We start from the raw sequence: 16664 nt of genomic DNA on the forward strand, positions 1-16664 counted from the left end.
TCTACTTATTTGAAATGGGGTCTTTATAGCACTTTATATTATGTTAATACCCCCTTTCTCCAAAATGCTGCAGTAAAAAGGTTTCATGTGAAGTACACATATAGTATGGTATGTCCTGTATAAGAACTGACCATTGTTTTTTTCTACTTATTTGAAATAGGGTCTTTATAGCACTTTATATTGGCTTAATACCCCCTTTCTCCAAAATGCTGCAGTAAAAAGGTTTCATGTGAAGTACACATATAGTATGGTATGTCCTGTATAAGAACTGACTATTGTTTTTTTCTACTTATTTGAAATGCGGTCTTTATAGCACTTTATATTAGGTTATTACCCCAATTCTCCAAAACAGTGCAGTAAAAAGTTTTTATGTGAAGTACACATAAAGTATGGGATGTCCTAAATAAGAACTGACCATTGTTTCTTTCTACTTATTTGAAATGGGGTCTTTAAAGCACTTTATATTATGTTAATACCACCTTTCTCCAAAATGCTGCAGTAAAAAGGTTTCATGTGAAGTACAGATATAGTATGGGACGTCTTGTATAAGAACTGACCATTGTTTTTTTCTACTTATTTGAAATGGGGTCTTTAAAGCACTTTATATTATGTTAATACCCCCTTTCTCCAAAATGCTGCAGTAAAAAGTTTTCATGTGAAGTACACATATAGTATGGTATGTCCTGTATAAGAACTGACCATTGTTTTTTTCTACTTATTTGAAATGCGGTCTTTATAGCACTTTATATTATGTTAATACCCCCTTTCTCCAAAACGCTGCAGTAAATAGGTTTCATGTGAAGTACAGATATAGTATGGGATGTCCTGTATAAGAACTGACCATTGTCTTTTTCTACTTATTTGAAATGGGGTCTTTATAGCACTTTATATTATGTTAATACCCCCTTTCTCCAAAATGCTGCAGTAAAAAGGTTTCATGTGAAGTACACATATAGTATGGTATGTCCTGCATAAGAACTGACCATTGTTTTTTTCTACTTATTTGAAATAGGGTCTTTATAGCACTTTATATTGGCTTAATACCCCCTTTCTCCAAAATGCTGCAGTAAAAAGGTTTCATGTGAAGTACACATATAGTATGGTATGTCCTGTATAAGAACTGACTATTGTTTTTTTCTACTTATTTGAAATGCGGTCTTTATAGCACTTTATATTAGGTTATTACCCCAATTCTCCAAAACAGTGCAGTAAAAAGTTTTTATGTGAAGTACACATAAAGTATGGGATGTCCTGAATAAGAACTGACCATTGTTTCTTTCTCCTTATTGGAAATGGGGTCTTTATAGCACTTTATATTATGTTAATACCCCATTTCTCCAAAACAGTGCAGTAAGAAAGTTTCATGTCAAGTACATAGTATGGGATGTCCTATGTAAGAACTGACCATTGTTTTTTTCTACTTATAGGAAATGGGCTCTTTATAGCACTTTATCATATGTTAATACCCTGTTTCCCAAAAACGCTGCAGTAAAAATGTCTTATGTGAAGTGCACATATAGTATGGGATGTCCTGTATAAGAACTGACCATTGTTTTTTTCTACTTATTTGAAATGGGGTCTTTGTAGCACTTTATATTATTTTAATACCCCCTTTCTCCAAAAAACTGCAGTAAAAAGGTTTCATGTGAAGTACACATATAGTATGGTATGTTCTGTATAAGAACTGACCATTGTTTTTTTCTACTTATTTGAAATAGGGTCTTTATAGCACTTTATATTGGCTTAATACCCCGTTTCTCCAAAATGCTGCAGTAAAAAGGTTTCATGTGAAGTACATATATAGTATGGTATGTCATGTATAAGAACTGACCATTGTCTTTTTCTACTTATTTGAAATGCGGTCTTTATAGCACTTTATATCAGGTTATTACCCCGTTTCTCCAAAACAGTGCAGTAAAAAGTTTTTATGTGAAGTACACATATAGTATGGGATGTCCTGAATAAGAACTGACCATTGTTTCTTTCTACTTATTGGAAATGGGGTCTTTATAGTACTTTATATTATGTTAATACCCCATTTCTCCAAAACAGTGCAGTAAGAAAGTTTCATGTCAAGTACATAGTATGGGATGTCCTATGTAAGAACTGACCATTGTCTTTTTCTACTTATTAAAAATGGGGTCTTTGTAACACTTTAAATCATATTAATATACAATTTCTCCAAAACAGTGCAGTAAGAAGGTTTATTGTGAAGTACTTATATAGTACGGGATGTCCTGTATAAGAACTGACCATTGTTTATTTCTACTTATTTAAAATGGGGTCCTTATATTACTTTATACTATGTTAATTCCCCCGTGTCTTTAAAATGCTGCAGTAAAAAGCTTTCATGTGAAGTACACACAGAGATAAGGGTGTCGTGTATAAGATCTGACCATTGTTTTTCTCTACTTATTTGAAAGGGGGACTTTATAGTACTTTTTTTCTATGTTAACAACCCGTTTCTTTAAAATGCTGCAGTAAAAAGGTTTCATGTGAAGTACATATATAGTATGGGATGTCCTGTATAAGAACCGACCATTGTTTTTTTCTACTTATTTGAAGTGGGGTTTTTATATCACTTTGTTGTGTTAATACCTCATTTCTCCAAAACAGTGCAGTAAGAAGGTTTCATGTAATGTACACACATAGTATGGGATGTCCTGTACTAGAACTGACCATTGTTTTTGTCTACTTATTTGAAATGAGGTCTTTATAGCACTTTATATTATTTTAATACCCCATTTCTCCAAAATGCTGCAGTAAAAAAGTTTTATGTGAAGTACAGATATAGTATGGATGTCCTGTATAAGAACTGACCATAGATTTTTTCTTCCTATTTAAAATGTGGTCTTTATAGTATTTTATATTATGTTAATACCCCGTTTTTTTTAAATGCTGCAGTAAAAACGCTTCATGTGAAGTACATATATAGTATGGTATGTCCTGTATAAGAACTGTCCATTGTTTTTTTCTACTTATTAGAAATGGGGTTTTTATATCACTTTATAATAGGTTAATACCTAGTTTCTCTAAAACGCTGCAGTAAAAAAGATTTCATGTGAAGTACACATATAGTATGGGATGTCCTGAATAAGAACTGACCATTGTTTCTTTCTATTTAATCGAAATGGGGTCTTTACAACACTTTATATTATGTTAATGTCCCACTTCTCCAGATTGCTGGAGTAAGAAGTGTTTATATGTAGTATGCATATTGTATGTGATGTTCTGTACAGGAACTGATCATTGTTTTTTGTCTATTTATTGAAAATTGGGTCTTCATAACACTTTGAGTAATGTTAATGCCCAATTTCTCCAAGACGCTGCAGTAACAAGTCTTTAAATGAGGTTTAGTATGGGATGTCCTGTATAAGACCTGACTATTGTTTTTTTTTTCTACATCTTTTAAATGAGCAATTTTTTTTCCAAATTGCTGCAGTAAAAAGGATTCATGTGTTGTATATATGCATATAGCATGGGACATGTAGTATCAGACCTGATCACTCTTTTATTTAACTTATTCCAAACAATGTATTTATAACACTTTAAAGACTTTTTAGCTCATTAATAGCCCATTTCTCCAAAATGCTGCAGTAAGTTATTATGAGGTATGCATAAAATATTGCATGTCCTGTCCATAGTTTTCTTCTGTTAACTTAAATGAGGTCTTTTACATGAGGTATGCATGTACATCCTGTATCAGAACCAAACTTTGTTTTTTTTCTACTTATTTCTTTATAGCACTTTAAAGTGTGTTAATGGTACATTTCTCCAAAATGCTGCAGTAAAACAGGCTTCATATAATGTATGCTTAGTATTTGACTTCCTGCATCGATCTTATTGTTGTTCTATTCTACTTATAACAAATAATAAGGTCTTTACATTCATCTAAAGTGTAGTAATGCCCCATATCCCATATACTGAAAGAAGCATACAAAATCCCCTTTAAATAAAACCAACATATATTTGTAACTTAAACAATGCTATGTTGGACTACTTCATGATTATTTTCACTTTCTGAGGTTAGGCACGTTGTATAAAATTGCATTCAACCTTATTAGCAATGTACTGTAGTTGGCTAGGAGAAATAAAAACGCTTTCTGGGTATTTAGAAATCGTATATTTATTCTGACCGTTTGATTGCTATAAAATCATTTGAAGCAAAAAGATAGACTTGAGGAAATTAAAGGTAAGCACAGAAACCAATTTCTTAAAATAACAACAGTCAAAAAAAGCTAATAAATTGTTTAATAAAGCATACGTGGGAGGAAAGGGGGATAAACTTATATTTCGTTGTTATCTCTCTGTTCTGGGCGAAATGTGTGCTCTGTGGAGCGCTCTCTGTGCGGCTGCTGACATTACCGTAATGACAATAATACGCGCGCACCGAAATATAAAGCGCGGCTGGCTTGACTGTGTTTTTCCGAACCGCGGCTGGCTTGACCGCAGTTTTTGGACAGACGAGTCTCAATCATTTATACATCAGTAAGGGGCAAGGCTGCATTTTTAATCCAAAGCAGCTGGTCAAATCGGTCTACAGCATAAATCCTTTCTGGTAAAAAATAGATATAACGTTAAGCTATCAACTTAACTTACCCTAAATTCTGCTGCTCCATCTTCAATTCATGTGAACAAGTACAGTATATCTACAGAAAAAGCGAGAAACACTGTAAAGAAAGAAACTAATTAAAATGAAGCCGGTTGTTTTGAATTGCTCTAAACATCTTTCATATTATAATAACATCACTTAACGTTACACAAGTTTGTTGTGGCTGAAGTCAGTGTTTTGTGTCTGTCAGACATTCACACGCTCATAACAATAACAGCATAACGTTAATATTGCGCTATACTAAACAAATAGCTCTCGACATTGAGATGAATTTAAAAAGTAAACAGTACTTTCATAAAAGCTTCCGTACGTCTGCTATGCGGCTGAATATACAAACACATTAATAAACACGATACCTAAATGTCACTTCCCTCCATTCGCAGCTTGTCTTTTTTCTTCATAAAATTTGAACTCAACCGCCGCGCCTCTTCCTCGCGGTCAGTAACTTGCGATATGAGATGACGCGCTTCTCTCGCGCCCTCTGCTGGAGCGGAAGAACATTTTGCCATCGAAATAACATAAAAATCGCATTCTCTAGTAAGTTTTCTTAGGATAAATTGCTTTTTTTAAATTTGATACTTTACATCCATAAATCTATAATATAGATATAGTTAGTTTAAAAGTTATAAATGTATCTAGCTCAGAAGTCAAAACGGATTTGAAAGGAGGCGGAAGTGACGTTGTTTATTTTGAAAATTCATGGCGCTGATCTACACAGGCATCTTTAAAATATTCTCTACGGATTGATATTAGGTCTACGTGGTAGGTTTAATGCATTTTTATATTTAATTTTGAACATGTTAAATAAGCGATGTGAGATAACATAGTTTAAAACCGCATTGCATTTAACTTAATGTAAGAATAAGGCACGTTGACATGACGAGGAACAACAGAGAAGTTATGCGTATTACATGATCACACTGAAGTACTTTTGGCCCTTAATATGGCCCTAAATGTTCTTTAGATTCTTTTATTTTTGACAACACAAACTTTTTTGTTGACAAACTCTTCTCAGTTCTATGTCAAACAAAGATATTTGCTTAGTTATGAGCAGTTCTTGGATCTCTTTACCTGCTTGCATGGGTTTTTGGAATAATTTATTATATAACTTACAATATAAACAGTTTTGACTTCCTCAGATAAAAATATTTGTAATAAAGCTGTCGAAGTCTCAATCAAAATCATTCATAATTACTACCCAAAAAATTATACCAAACTAGCTAAATGTAATAACAATATTTTAGCAATTCAATTCAAATGTCAATCTTGCCATGAAAAAAATTAAGTTTCCATCAAAATAAAGAAATTGTTTCATTTTTTGTGTGAGCAAGTATTTTACAGTACTTTAAAAAATGCTCAAAAATGTCTTTCTCAGTGTTTTCAAACTATTATATTTGATTTAACAAAGTCACACAAGTGCCACATCCATAACAGAGAAGTGTCAAGTACATATCGGAGCTTTTTTCTCATAAATGCAAAAATGTCAAACAAAATAAAGTCAATGATTTTTGTTCCATAGTGAGCAGACTTTTATGCTTTTATTTAGCATTATTTATTTTGTGATGTGCAGTTTAATTCACAGAATGTTTTACATTGTATGTTGTGTACTGTAAAACAAGATTTTACTTGCAGATTTTGCTAACATCCATAACACATGTTTATTTTCCTCATTTAAAATGTAAAAAATGTATACAGGTTGATATTTTTCTGCGTTTATAACTCTGTGGTTGTTTTGGAAAATATAAACAGTTGCTTCAATATAATGTTAACATATACTTTCTATGTGAATTTATGTTATGAGTTTTTACTGTTAATGTCACATCCATAACTCTGGAATTGCTCATTTGCCCTAAATGCTTATTTTGTACTTAATATGAGGAAACACTAAATCATTTATTATGGGAGTGTACTTACTGTTAAGTGTTTTGGGTTGACTTTTCCAATTTCAGTAAACATTTCTTATTTCCAAACTTTTGTATTTGCCTAAAATGTTATTCTTTGGTTACTCTCTTAACTTAGATCCTTCTCATTGTAAATTTGTTAATAATTTATTGCTTTTTCTGGCTAAGTTTTACATCTATAAATGTAAATTTCCAAAGAAACACACTTTCTATTTTCAGAAGGGATTTTGATTTATATGTGAACTCCTTAAAATAATATTTATGATTATCTTAGAAATAATTATATTGCATGTAAAACTCTTTCTTGATGTGAATCATTCAAGCTTGTTTAATTAGCTGGAATTTTATTTATGTAACCCTTTTTGTTCATAATGTATCTTTGTATATGTGCTTTCTTGCATTAAAAAAAAAAAGATTCTATCGGAAAAAAGACCACATTGATTGAAGTAATTTTGAGAATAACAAAATACTTGAATGACTTTTGTTTTGTTTTAATGACTTTTGTTTTGACCTTCTCTCAAACACGCCTTTACTTTTAGTCGTGTTTTTTTTAATCAGATTTTTGTCTTATCAGTTTGTCAGTATTAGCCTTTAATATTGACATTAAACAATTTAAAAACATTAAAAATGCTTTCGTTTCTATTTCTCCAGAACATGAAGAGAGTTCAGACGATGATTCCAGCACAGCCCAGTGTCACATCCAGAGCAGCACAAGTCAAAAACGACATGGACACCAAGTAAATATCTTCTCTTTAAAAGTTCTGGAATCATTACACTTACCTCAAATATTTATTTTTAAATTAATAAAATACACTTTTATTTATTTCAGGAAAAACCAGCACAGGTCACTTAAAGTGTAAGTACATACTTGTGAATTATTATATGTAAAGTTGGTTTTATATTTACACATTCATTCATTTTTGAAAAGGGACATCTTGTGACATCTGGTGCCTATGGGGTATATGCCGAAGCATGCTATTAGGACTTTTAATTTTCCAGTAACCTGGGTTAAGCGCTTCCGGCGAATTGAATGACAATGCAAAATCCGGTGCGTTTAAGGTCTGTTTTCTTTAAAAATCAGCGATCTCCACTAGCTGAGTGATATCCGATTTAAAGTGGGTCTCAGATTGTACAAGAAACAGTTCATTAAATTACATTTCCCCTGCCATATCTTTATAATATGAGTATTTATTTTACCCCTGTAGATTCAATGGAGCTTCTGCGTTAGCCTGCCGATTCTGACGGGCGCGTGCGAGCAGCTTTTTGTCTCGTTTTACGCTTGAGCAATTAAATAAATGCTAAAGTTTATTTAACTGAATGTATTTTAATGACATTACAACATCGATGCTGTATAAGGAACCGTATAAAATGGAAAAAAGATCACAATAACAGGTCACCGGAAGTGTATCAGCATGGGAACAGCACTAGCTCGGCATATACCCTATTACATACTTTGAATATTTGGTCTGAATTTGCATGTAGTATGACTTTAAAACAACATTAACTCTATTTAATTGACTCTGAATAATGTACTTTGTTAGTCATTGGCTGCTAGTATGTTTTCCCTATTTAGAATTGGCAAAGAATACTTTTCTGAAATGATATTATTCAGAAGAAAGTCAGAATGTGCGAATATAAAGTCAACTTTAGCTCAATCTACTCTGCTCCAGTCTTTTTTGAAAGTTACTTTGATTTTTATCAGGCCAACTACAAGATATGGGCAACAAAATGACATGAGGGAGCAGAATCGAGTTTTGATTTCAGCAAATGAAGACTTGCACAAGCAGCTTGAAGAAATGAAGGTGATTATTTTAACCAATCCTTCAGTGATTTGCTCCAATTAATTCATTTATAATATTTTGCAATGCTGAAAAAGATTATTTAAACTATGCATGTATACTTTTAATTCTCCAAACCATGTTTTTGAAGGACACTGTGACAGAGCTGGAGCAAAGATGCACAGACCTCCAAGGAGAAAATCGAGAAATTCAAAAACAGCTGCGGGACTGTCACATCCTCCTAGTAGCAGAAAAGCTTGACCCAGGTGAACTATTTAAACCTCTGTTGGACTGACACAACACAAAAAACACCTGTAGTTTCTGCTGAGTTGCAATCTAACAGCCTCAAATTTAGTTTCAGGGGAAAAGTTGGGCCAGACTGCAGAAGACAAGGAAAAACAAAGAAAAGAAGTCATGGTACTTGCATGTGTCTTTCTGTATATGTACATTCTTATATTTGTGTGTATTTATACAGATATACGTTTTTAAAATTGATCCTAATATGAAAAATTACATATCTGTCTGATGTATACTGTCTGTCTATAGGTCATGTGCATGTCTTACAGTAAAGGCAATATTTAAAGTAAATAAATAACACTTTAGTTTAAGTACCAATTCTCACTATTAGCTAGTAGGGTTGTACGGTTTACCGGTACTATGGTAGTATTGTGATACTATGGCTCCAAAATACTGGCGATGCCACTGTAGTTTGTAAATGTTAGTATCGTCATAACAATCTATCTACAATACATAATGTTGCATGTGGAAAAGTCACTAAAATACTCACACGCTTATGCAACAATTGACCATTTTATTTGGATAGTCTGTGGAGCCCTTTAAGGCTGCAAACTGTGTACAGTTCATGCCTTTTATAGTAGCCTATTGCACGTTTTTTGACACTTCAGTTCGAATCTGAATCTGTTTATTTCTGCTCTTGTCAATATGATTTAGTAGCTACAACAATCGCGACAATCTCTTAAAAAAGGCCACTCACAAAGTGAAATTTTGAATTATTTACCTGAATTGAAAAAAAAAAAACAATAGGTACTGGAAACATTGAAACAACTTTTGACAACTTCATAAAGCCTAATTTGTAACAAATTTCATTTGGTATAATTTGCATCCTAATTGTAATGTATTTTTTGTTGGTCAGTTATCTACTAAAGAAACAAAAAGAACGAATACTTTTTAGGTGAAGTGACGTGCAAATACTTTTTTCATAAATAAGAAAATAATTAATTAAATTCAAGTCGGCCAATTATAACAGATACAATATAGTATTTCTGACAATTTTCTTTATTTTATGGATTTGAGATATTACATACAATATCACAATACTACTTGGTATCATGACACTTCAGCTGGGTTAGTATCGTAACATGAATTATTGGTGTCGCGACAACCTTATTAGCTAGTGGCTTATTACCTGGTTACTATTAAGAAATTGGCTGTTTATTAGTTCTTCTATTCTGCATGAGCTTACTGTGCATCCTTAATCCTATTTAATACCTCAAATAGAACTATTAATAAGCAGGAAATGAGCAGTTTATAGATGCAAAGGTCATAGTTAATGGTCTATTAATACAGGGTCCCCGCGGGGTCTTAAAAAGTATTAAAAAGTCTTAAATTAAAAAATCGAAATTTATGGCTTTAAAAAGTCTTAAATCTGCTGTTCTAGGTCTTAAATATTTTTGCACAGGTCTTATTTTTGCGATGTCCATGTAACGATACATCTAATGCTTATTTAAATTCTTTTTGTTGTTGTTGCTAGATTTTTGGGGTGTTGTAGTTCTATATTTCACAAGTCCAATTGTAATTTGCGGTATTACAACAACAAAAAAGTCAACTTGCAATAGTCAATCAGCTTTCTGTTATTAAACTCAGTGCGCGCGGCGAATGTGACGTCATCGCTGTGTTTGCGGAAGTTCGCTTTGAGTGCGCGCGACATGATTTCGGCTGTCAGAGTATGCCGTTATTTCACTGACACATGTCGCAAGCGCAGTTTTATAAGTCGGGAGCGTTGTCATGCGAAAGAGCGAAATTTAAATAACTTTATTTTACCCCTAATTTTGTGCTTTTACATTTTCTCTCGCGTGTTTTTGATATTGTGATATAGGTCTTAAATTTAATACCTAATGGTCTTAAAAAGGTCTTAAAAGGTCTTAAATTTGACATTATGATATCTGCAGAGACCCTGTAATAGTGACAGTTGTACCTTAAAATAAAATGTGATCATATTTTTTTTAATTCAAAAAAGCATTGTAATAATTTTTACCTTGCCATGGCATCATGAGATGCTGATAAATGGTCATAGCATGGACAAATAATAGGGATTATGTAATTAGTCATATTGCATGGTAATCTGTAGTACTGTATGTTAATTTTACAATGCTTGCATTAATAATAATAATATAATCAAATATTCACTACCTGGCAAGAGTCTTCGATCGTCGATCCCAGTTGTAAGAGCAACAAATAATAACTTGACTTGTAGTTGATCATTTGGAAAAGTGGCAGAAGGTAGATTTTTCTGAAATGCATCCCAATCATCACAAATACTGCAGAAGACCTATTGGAATCTGCATGAATCCAAGATACGCAAAGAAATCAGTCAAGTTTGGTGAAGGAAAAGTCATGATTTGGGGTTACATTCAGTATAGGGGCATGCAAGAGATCTGCAGAGTGGATAGTAACATCAACAGCCTGAGGTACCAAGACATTTGTGCTGCCCATTACATTTCAAACCACAGGAGAGGCAAATTCTTCAGCAAGATAGCGCTCCTTCTCATACTTCAGCCTCCACATCAAAGTTCCTGTAAGCAAAGAAGGTCAAGGTGCTTCAGGATTGGCCAGCCCAGTGACAAGACATGAACATTATTGAGCATGTCTGGGGTAAGATGAAGGAAGAGACATTGAAAATGAATCCAAAGACTCTTGTTGAACTCTGGGAGTCCTGCAAGAACGCTTTCTTTGGCATTCCAGATGACTTTAATAATGCGATTTGAGTCATTGCAGAGATGTATAGATGCAGTCCTCCAAGCTCATGGGAGTCATACACAATATTCATTTTGTCTCCACTGCATCATGACTTAATATTCTATATTGTACATTATTTCTGTTAAGTGACAAGACTTGTATAAGCAAGTCAGACCTTACTGTTCTAATTAAATAATTAAAAATGAAGGCATGACCATATTATTTTGATAAAATAAGCTTAATCTAGAGGCCTTCACTTTCATATAAGCCACTTCTGATACCGAATGATCAACTAAAAAGTCTAATTGCTGTTCCTAAAACTTGGATAGGCGACAAGACTTTTGTCAGGTAGTGTATAATGAAAGTATCATAGATGCAATATAATTATTATTAATATTATTTTTTTACTTAAAGATGTCACATTGCTAATCTCCTGTAACATAATGATTTGACACATTGCCAAATAAAACTAATATTGATCCATTAATGTTTTAAATGTCCTTTTGGTAAATGGTCACTGCAGACACAAATAATGAGGATTGATTATATAATCAGGCATATTGTACAATAATCTGCTCTGCAGTCACACTAGATTACTTGCTTTTACTGTCTGATATATTGTGATGTAGATGCACATATAAGACTCCATTGGTGAATACAGATGAAGCCTAATTCTATTTTCTAGCATGTTTTCTCCGGGGAATCAGTCCTGACAGTGCGGTTCATCGTGTTAAACCAGAGTCAGGGAAACTGACTTTAATTAATTATTCATCTCCTGTTCGTTTTGTTGTTTCTAATGACAGACCGTTTCTCAAAATCTCCTGACTGAGCTGAAAATGCTTGGCGAGACGGCGCAAGAGCATGCAGCAAATTTACTGGTAAGTATTTGCTTTGTGTGTGTGTGTGTGTGTTTTTTTTTAATACATATTCCCAGGTTATTTATTCTGATTCGAATCTCCTACGGCACTGACCAGACATTAATACAAATGTTTCATTCCGACTGATTTATATGAGGATGAAATTACACACATTCTGCTCTGCCGGGCTTGAGGCTGTATAATTAATCACAACGCCAGGTCCAGCTGATAAAATATTCATTTGAAATGTTCTAATCCTTCTAAATGTTATTGAGTGTGCCTCTCCAAAACGACTAGATTATAGCGTGACCTAAGACAGGTCTGTATTTTGATGTTAACACCATCAAGATAGTGCTCTGATTAAGGCCCTGTTTACACTAGTGCGCTTTAGTTTTAAAACGACGTTTTAGAATGAAAACGATCTGTGTCCACACTAACGTTTCACCCAGCGTTTCTGAACAGCTCTCCGTCTACATTAAAACGGAGAAAATGCACGTCACGTGACCACAGACAAACACACTCTGGCTTGCGCTGCAGCGTGCTTTGAGCGCACACCCGTATGAGAGCTGTGCACGTCAGACTGTTCATCAAGGATCTCCCGTTGGATCTAATCTCACTATATTTGTTAAACGTGATTTATAACTCACCTTGTGTCTATATCTAACAATATATTCACCAACTTTGGTCTTTTGAATCTATTACTTGTTCTCAGGTAACGTGTTTTGGCTGAGCGCAAGTATAAGTTAGGGTAATATCCTAATTAATGGAATCGTGTACACAGATTCTGCACAATTGACTGATTGCTTGCCTTTTTTTTCTCTATTGTATAAACTTATTGTACGTTATACTTTTAAAATGGCCATTATTGATTTATTAAAACTGATTTTCAGTGAAAGAGATGTTTTGTATTTTCAATGAAAACGAAAGGAGGCAGTAGTGTTATAGGCTCTGTTTTGTTATAAATATGAATGAAGATGACGCTCATGTTAAGCAGCTACACAACGCCTCAACATTTTTGATGTTGGTTAAGTTGCTAATATCAAAATGAAAATAGGCAGTTCTTCACATCATGTTTTCATTTTATTGTTAAGACAGTGAAACAGCATAGCCAGGGGCATGTGAATAACTTTATAAAGTATACTCGGGAGTTTGTTTTCTATATGCGAAGTCTGAACTTACAGGGAGAGGATGCAGGACTGAACTGTGTGTGTAGGCTACTTAATATTGAGGAAAAAGCCCCAATCAGAGAGGATAATGTCTGCAGCCCCGCCTTCGTTTTCATATGTCTCTGTTTTCCCCCATCCACACTGAGACAGCAGCACTGTTTTAGAATAAAAACGGCCTCTTCAGCGTTTCCAAAACGCTCTGTTTTCGGGGCTCTAAAACTCAGCCGTAGTGTGGACGGGTGGCGTAACCGTAGCAAAACTTATGCATTTTAAAATGAAAACGCATTAGTGTAAACAGGGCCTAAGGAGCCACTATGTAAACATTACTAAAGTCATAATTGGAGTAAACACAAAGTGAATTAAGACACATGGAGTCACACTGTTACTATTTAACCGATGTAATCTCACTATTTTTTTGCAACAAGATACACACGACAAGCTGTTGACCACTGCCTTGTTTGTATGCTACACATTGATTACTTTAAAGGTTATTAATAATCTCTGTTTACATGGTAGATTCTTAATCAGGATATTGTCTAATTCAGGGGTGTCCAAACTCAGCCCTGGTGGTCCTGCAAAGTTTATTTCCAACCCTAATCAGACACATCTGAGCTAGCTAATCAAGCTCTTTCTAGGCTTTCTAGAAACATCCTTTCAGGTGTGTTATGGCAAGTTAGAACTAAAATCTGCAGGACACTGGCCATCCAGGACCAAGTTTGGACACCCCTGATCTAAATCATGCTAAAATTAAAATATTGTTTTGAACTTCGCTTTGAGCAAGAATTTGAAACTGCTGTTGTCTGTTTTCACATATAACTGCTTTTGTAAAATAAAAAAAGTCCAAAACTGTATATGGTATCATGAAGAGAACTTTACTTGAAGGGGGTGTTTATAAGACATTAATAAGTCATAAGTTAATAAGTCATTAAAATGTTAGAGTTATGAAATTACACATCAGGAATGTAATGGGACTAGGATAACTGTCATTAAGTGTAATTGGCTCTGTTATGTCATGTTAAAGGCAAAGTTGACATTGTTTGAGATCTCTTTATGACAAATTGACATAACTAAATTCATTATAATCCCTTTTAACATTATAAACATGATTGTCATGAGGCCATTATAATCGTGTCATGAATCTTATAACAGCGTCATTATTTATTTTTCAAACTACAATTTGGATTTGTCATTAAAATGTCACGAAATATTAATAAAGCTTATAAGAAATTATTTGACACTTAATAAAAATTATAATGACAAATTCATTTTGTTCCACTAATAATGTTCACGACACAGTAATAGTGGCCTCATGGCAATCATGTTTATGACAGATCTATGACAAGTTATGTTGTCTTGATAATGTCAAGTTGTCATGACAAAGGTTGTGATGTATTTGTTTATGTCTAGTTGAATAAAGCATGAATAAAATCTCCTTCACATTCATGACGTGTCATGTCATGGTTATAAAGGGGTCATTACAGTCTTATGAACACCACCTTCAAGTAAATGCTTACCGGAAGATGAACTTTGTTGATAATGTGTACACTGTAAAAAAGACTGGGTTCCACACAATTCTTCACGTTGTCTCGACACAAATTAAATTAACTTAATTGTTTTTACAAATGTAAGTTAGTTGAACATGAAACAATTAAATTATCCCACAAGTATTTGTTGATTCAGCTCATTATAAATATATAGTTTAAACAAACAGCTAAAATATTGTTTTGAGTGTAGAAAACCTTGGATGCCATTGCGTTGGGATGTAATGACATGTCATTTAAATTGCCTGAGACTTTCATTTATCTACAGAACACAAATGGCAGGTCTCTTTCAGTTCTCGTTGCCATGGTAGCACACAACATAATCGATGCATCTATGCTCGACTTTCAGGATTTTACGACAGTATCGCGCGAGCAGTTATCTAGATTATTTAAACTGAACTCAGATTAGTTAGATCAAATGATCTTCAACTTGCTGTTATGGAACCAATTTAAGTGTGGACGTTTAGTTCGACTCACTGAAATCAGGTTTTTGACTTTAATCCCTGCTTTTTTAAACCACTTTTATGAAATAGGCCCCAGTTATTGTCCCATGCCTACCAACAACGGTAAGAGGAGTAGAACAACATGAGGATAAATAATTAATTACCGAATTGTCACTTTTTGTGAACTACCCATTTAATCATCATATTATTGTCTTAATGTAAGAATAAGCTAAGTAATACGATAGCTGGTGTCTGTGTAAACCCAGCCTCTGTTCATACTTGTGTGAATGTTTCCAGGAGGTGCAGAACACCATGAAGGATCTGACGGAAGCTCATGAAAAGCTCCAGGAGGAGAGGACATTGTTCACTTCCGATGTGGAGGAAATGGAAAGAGCTCTGGAAGAGGCAGAGAGACTCTTGATGGAGTAATTGAAAGAAACTCTTTGCCCCGGCCATAAATACTGCAACGCCATATGGTGCTTTCAGAGATCTGTCAGAATGAGAACGACAACCAGCGTCTGCATGAAAGTGTACAAACACCCTGCTGCATTTTAAGGAACATCAACCAAATGTACTATTTCATATATATATATATATATATATATACACACACACACACAGTGCTTTACAATTTTCTGTTTGTCTGTCTACAATTTGATGTATTAATATAAAGTTTTCATGTACTTGTGAAATAGCAAAGCACTTGTTTTGATTGTCATTGTATTTTATTATTGAATATGATTAAATTTTCAACTGGCTTTGAAAAGTGTTTTGCTTTTGCTTCACAAATTAATGCAGTGATATCTGTATCATAGTGATATTATGTGAAATACAGGGTTTCTGCAGATTCCATGGTCAAATTTTTTGACTTTTTTTTTTTTTTAAGACCATAAAGAAAGTAATTTCAGACTTATTTAGGGCTAAACGCTAAGGATTTTTTAATGGCCCAGCAGGAAAAAAAGAAGCTTTTGCTCCATCGAGAAATGCTTTCTAATTAATTATTTCTTAGCCACATATCTTAAATAATGTCAACAAGCAGAACCGAGTTGTATACATATATTGTTTCAAGATAACTTTTAAAAAACTAAATGCACAACAGACGGTTGTAATATTAGTTATAAATAAGAGTTTTGCTAAAAGTTTTACCAAAATGTATTTTTGTTGATTGGATGTGTGTTGGATCGATTGGGTAGCTTTACATGAACAAAGGAAAATTAAGACCGCTTTAAAATTATTTAGGACCTACAAGACTATGTTTTAGTGAATTTAAGAATTTTGTTTTTGAAATTTAAGATGCTTTAAGACCCTGCAGATTCCCTGGGTATGGTTTTTGAGACCTACACAGAAGTGCTAAATTTGACATTTCTATATTAAAATAAAAAAGGTTTAC

General features: G+C 33.7%; 2 protein-coding genes across 10 annotated transcripts in view; one reads left to right on the top strand and one right to left on the bottom strand.

The window, feature by feature from the left end:
- Positions 1–5026, bottom strand: part of knl1 (kinetochore scaffold 1) — a 44878-nt gene extending 39852 nt beyond the window's left edge. For 2 of the 8 annotated variants that reach the window (XM_087236737.1, XM_087236740.1), the window contains exons 1-2: positions 4969–5026; positions 4600–4649 (exon numbers count right to left, since the gene is read on the bottom strand). In XM_087236737.1, coding sequence (XP_087092863.1) covers positions 4600–4619 — 20 coding nt within the window. In that variant the 5' untranslated portion in view covers positions 4620–4649; positions 4969–5026. Of the gene's footprint in view, positions 1–4599; positions 4671–4760 lie in introns of all 8 variants that reach the window. The other 6 variants (XM_087236735.1, XM_087236739.1, XM_087236736.1 and 3 more) reach the window with 3 other exon arrangements.
- Positions 5027–5303: 277 nt separating this feature from the next.
- On the top strand, positions 5304–15725 carry knstrn (kinetochore localized astrin (SPAG5) binding protein). Of its 2 annotated transcripts, NM_001128774.1 has the most exon segments (8): positions 5354–5374; positions 7165–7250; positions 7343–7369; positions 8216–8315; positions 8443–8557; positions 8647–8708; positions 12071–12145; positions 15572–15725. In NM_001128774.1, coding segments are annotated over 7 exon segments (594 nt in total). In that variant the 5' UTR covers positions 5354–5374; positions 7165–7167; the 3' UTR covers positions 15704–15725.
- The last annotated feature ends 939 nt before the right edge of the window (positions 15726–16664 follow it).

Source organism: Danio rerio, chromosome 1 (genome assembly GCF_052040795.2).
Source record: "Danio rerio strain M-AB ecotype USA chromosome 1, GRCz13ab, whole genome shotgun sequence".
In the NCBI taxonomy this organism is placed as follows: Eukaryota; Metazoa; Chordata; class Actinopteri; order Cypriniformes; family Danionidae; genus Danio; species Danio rerio.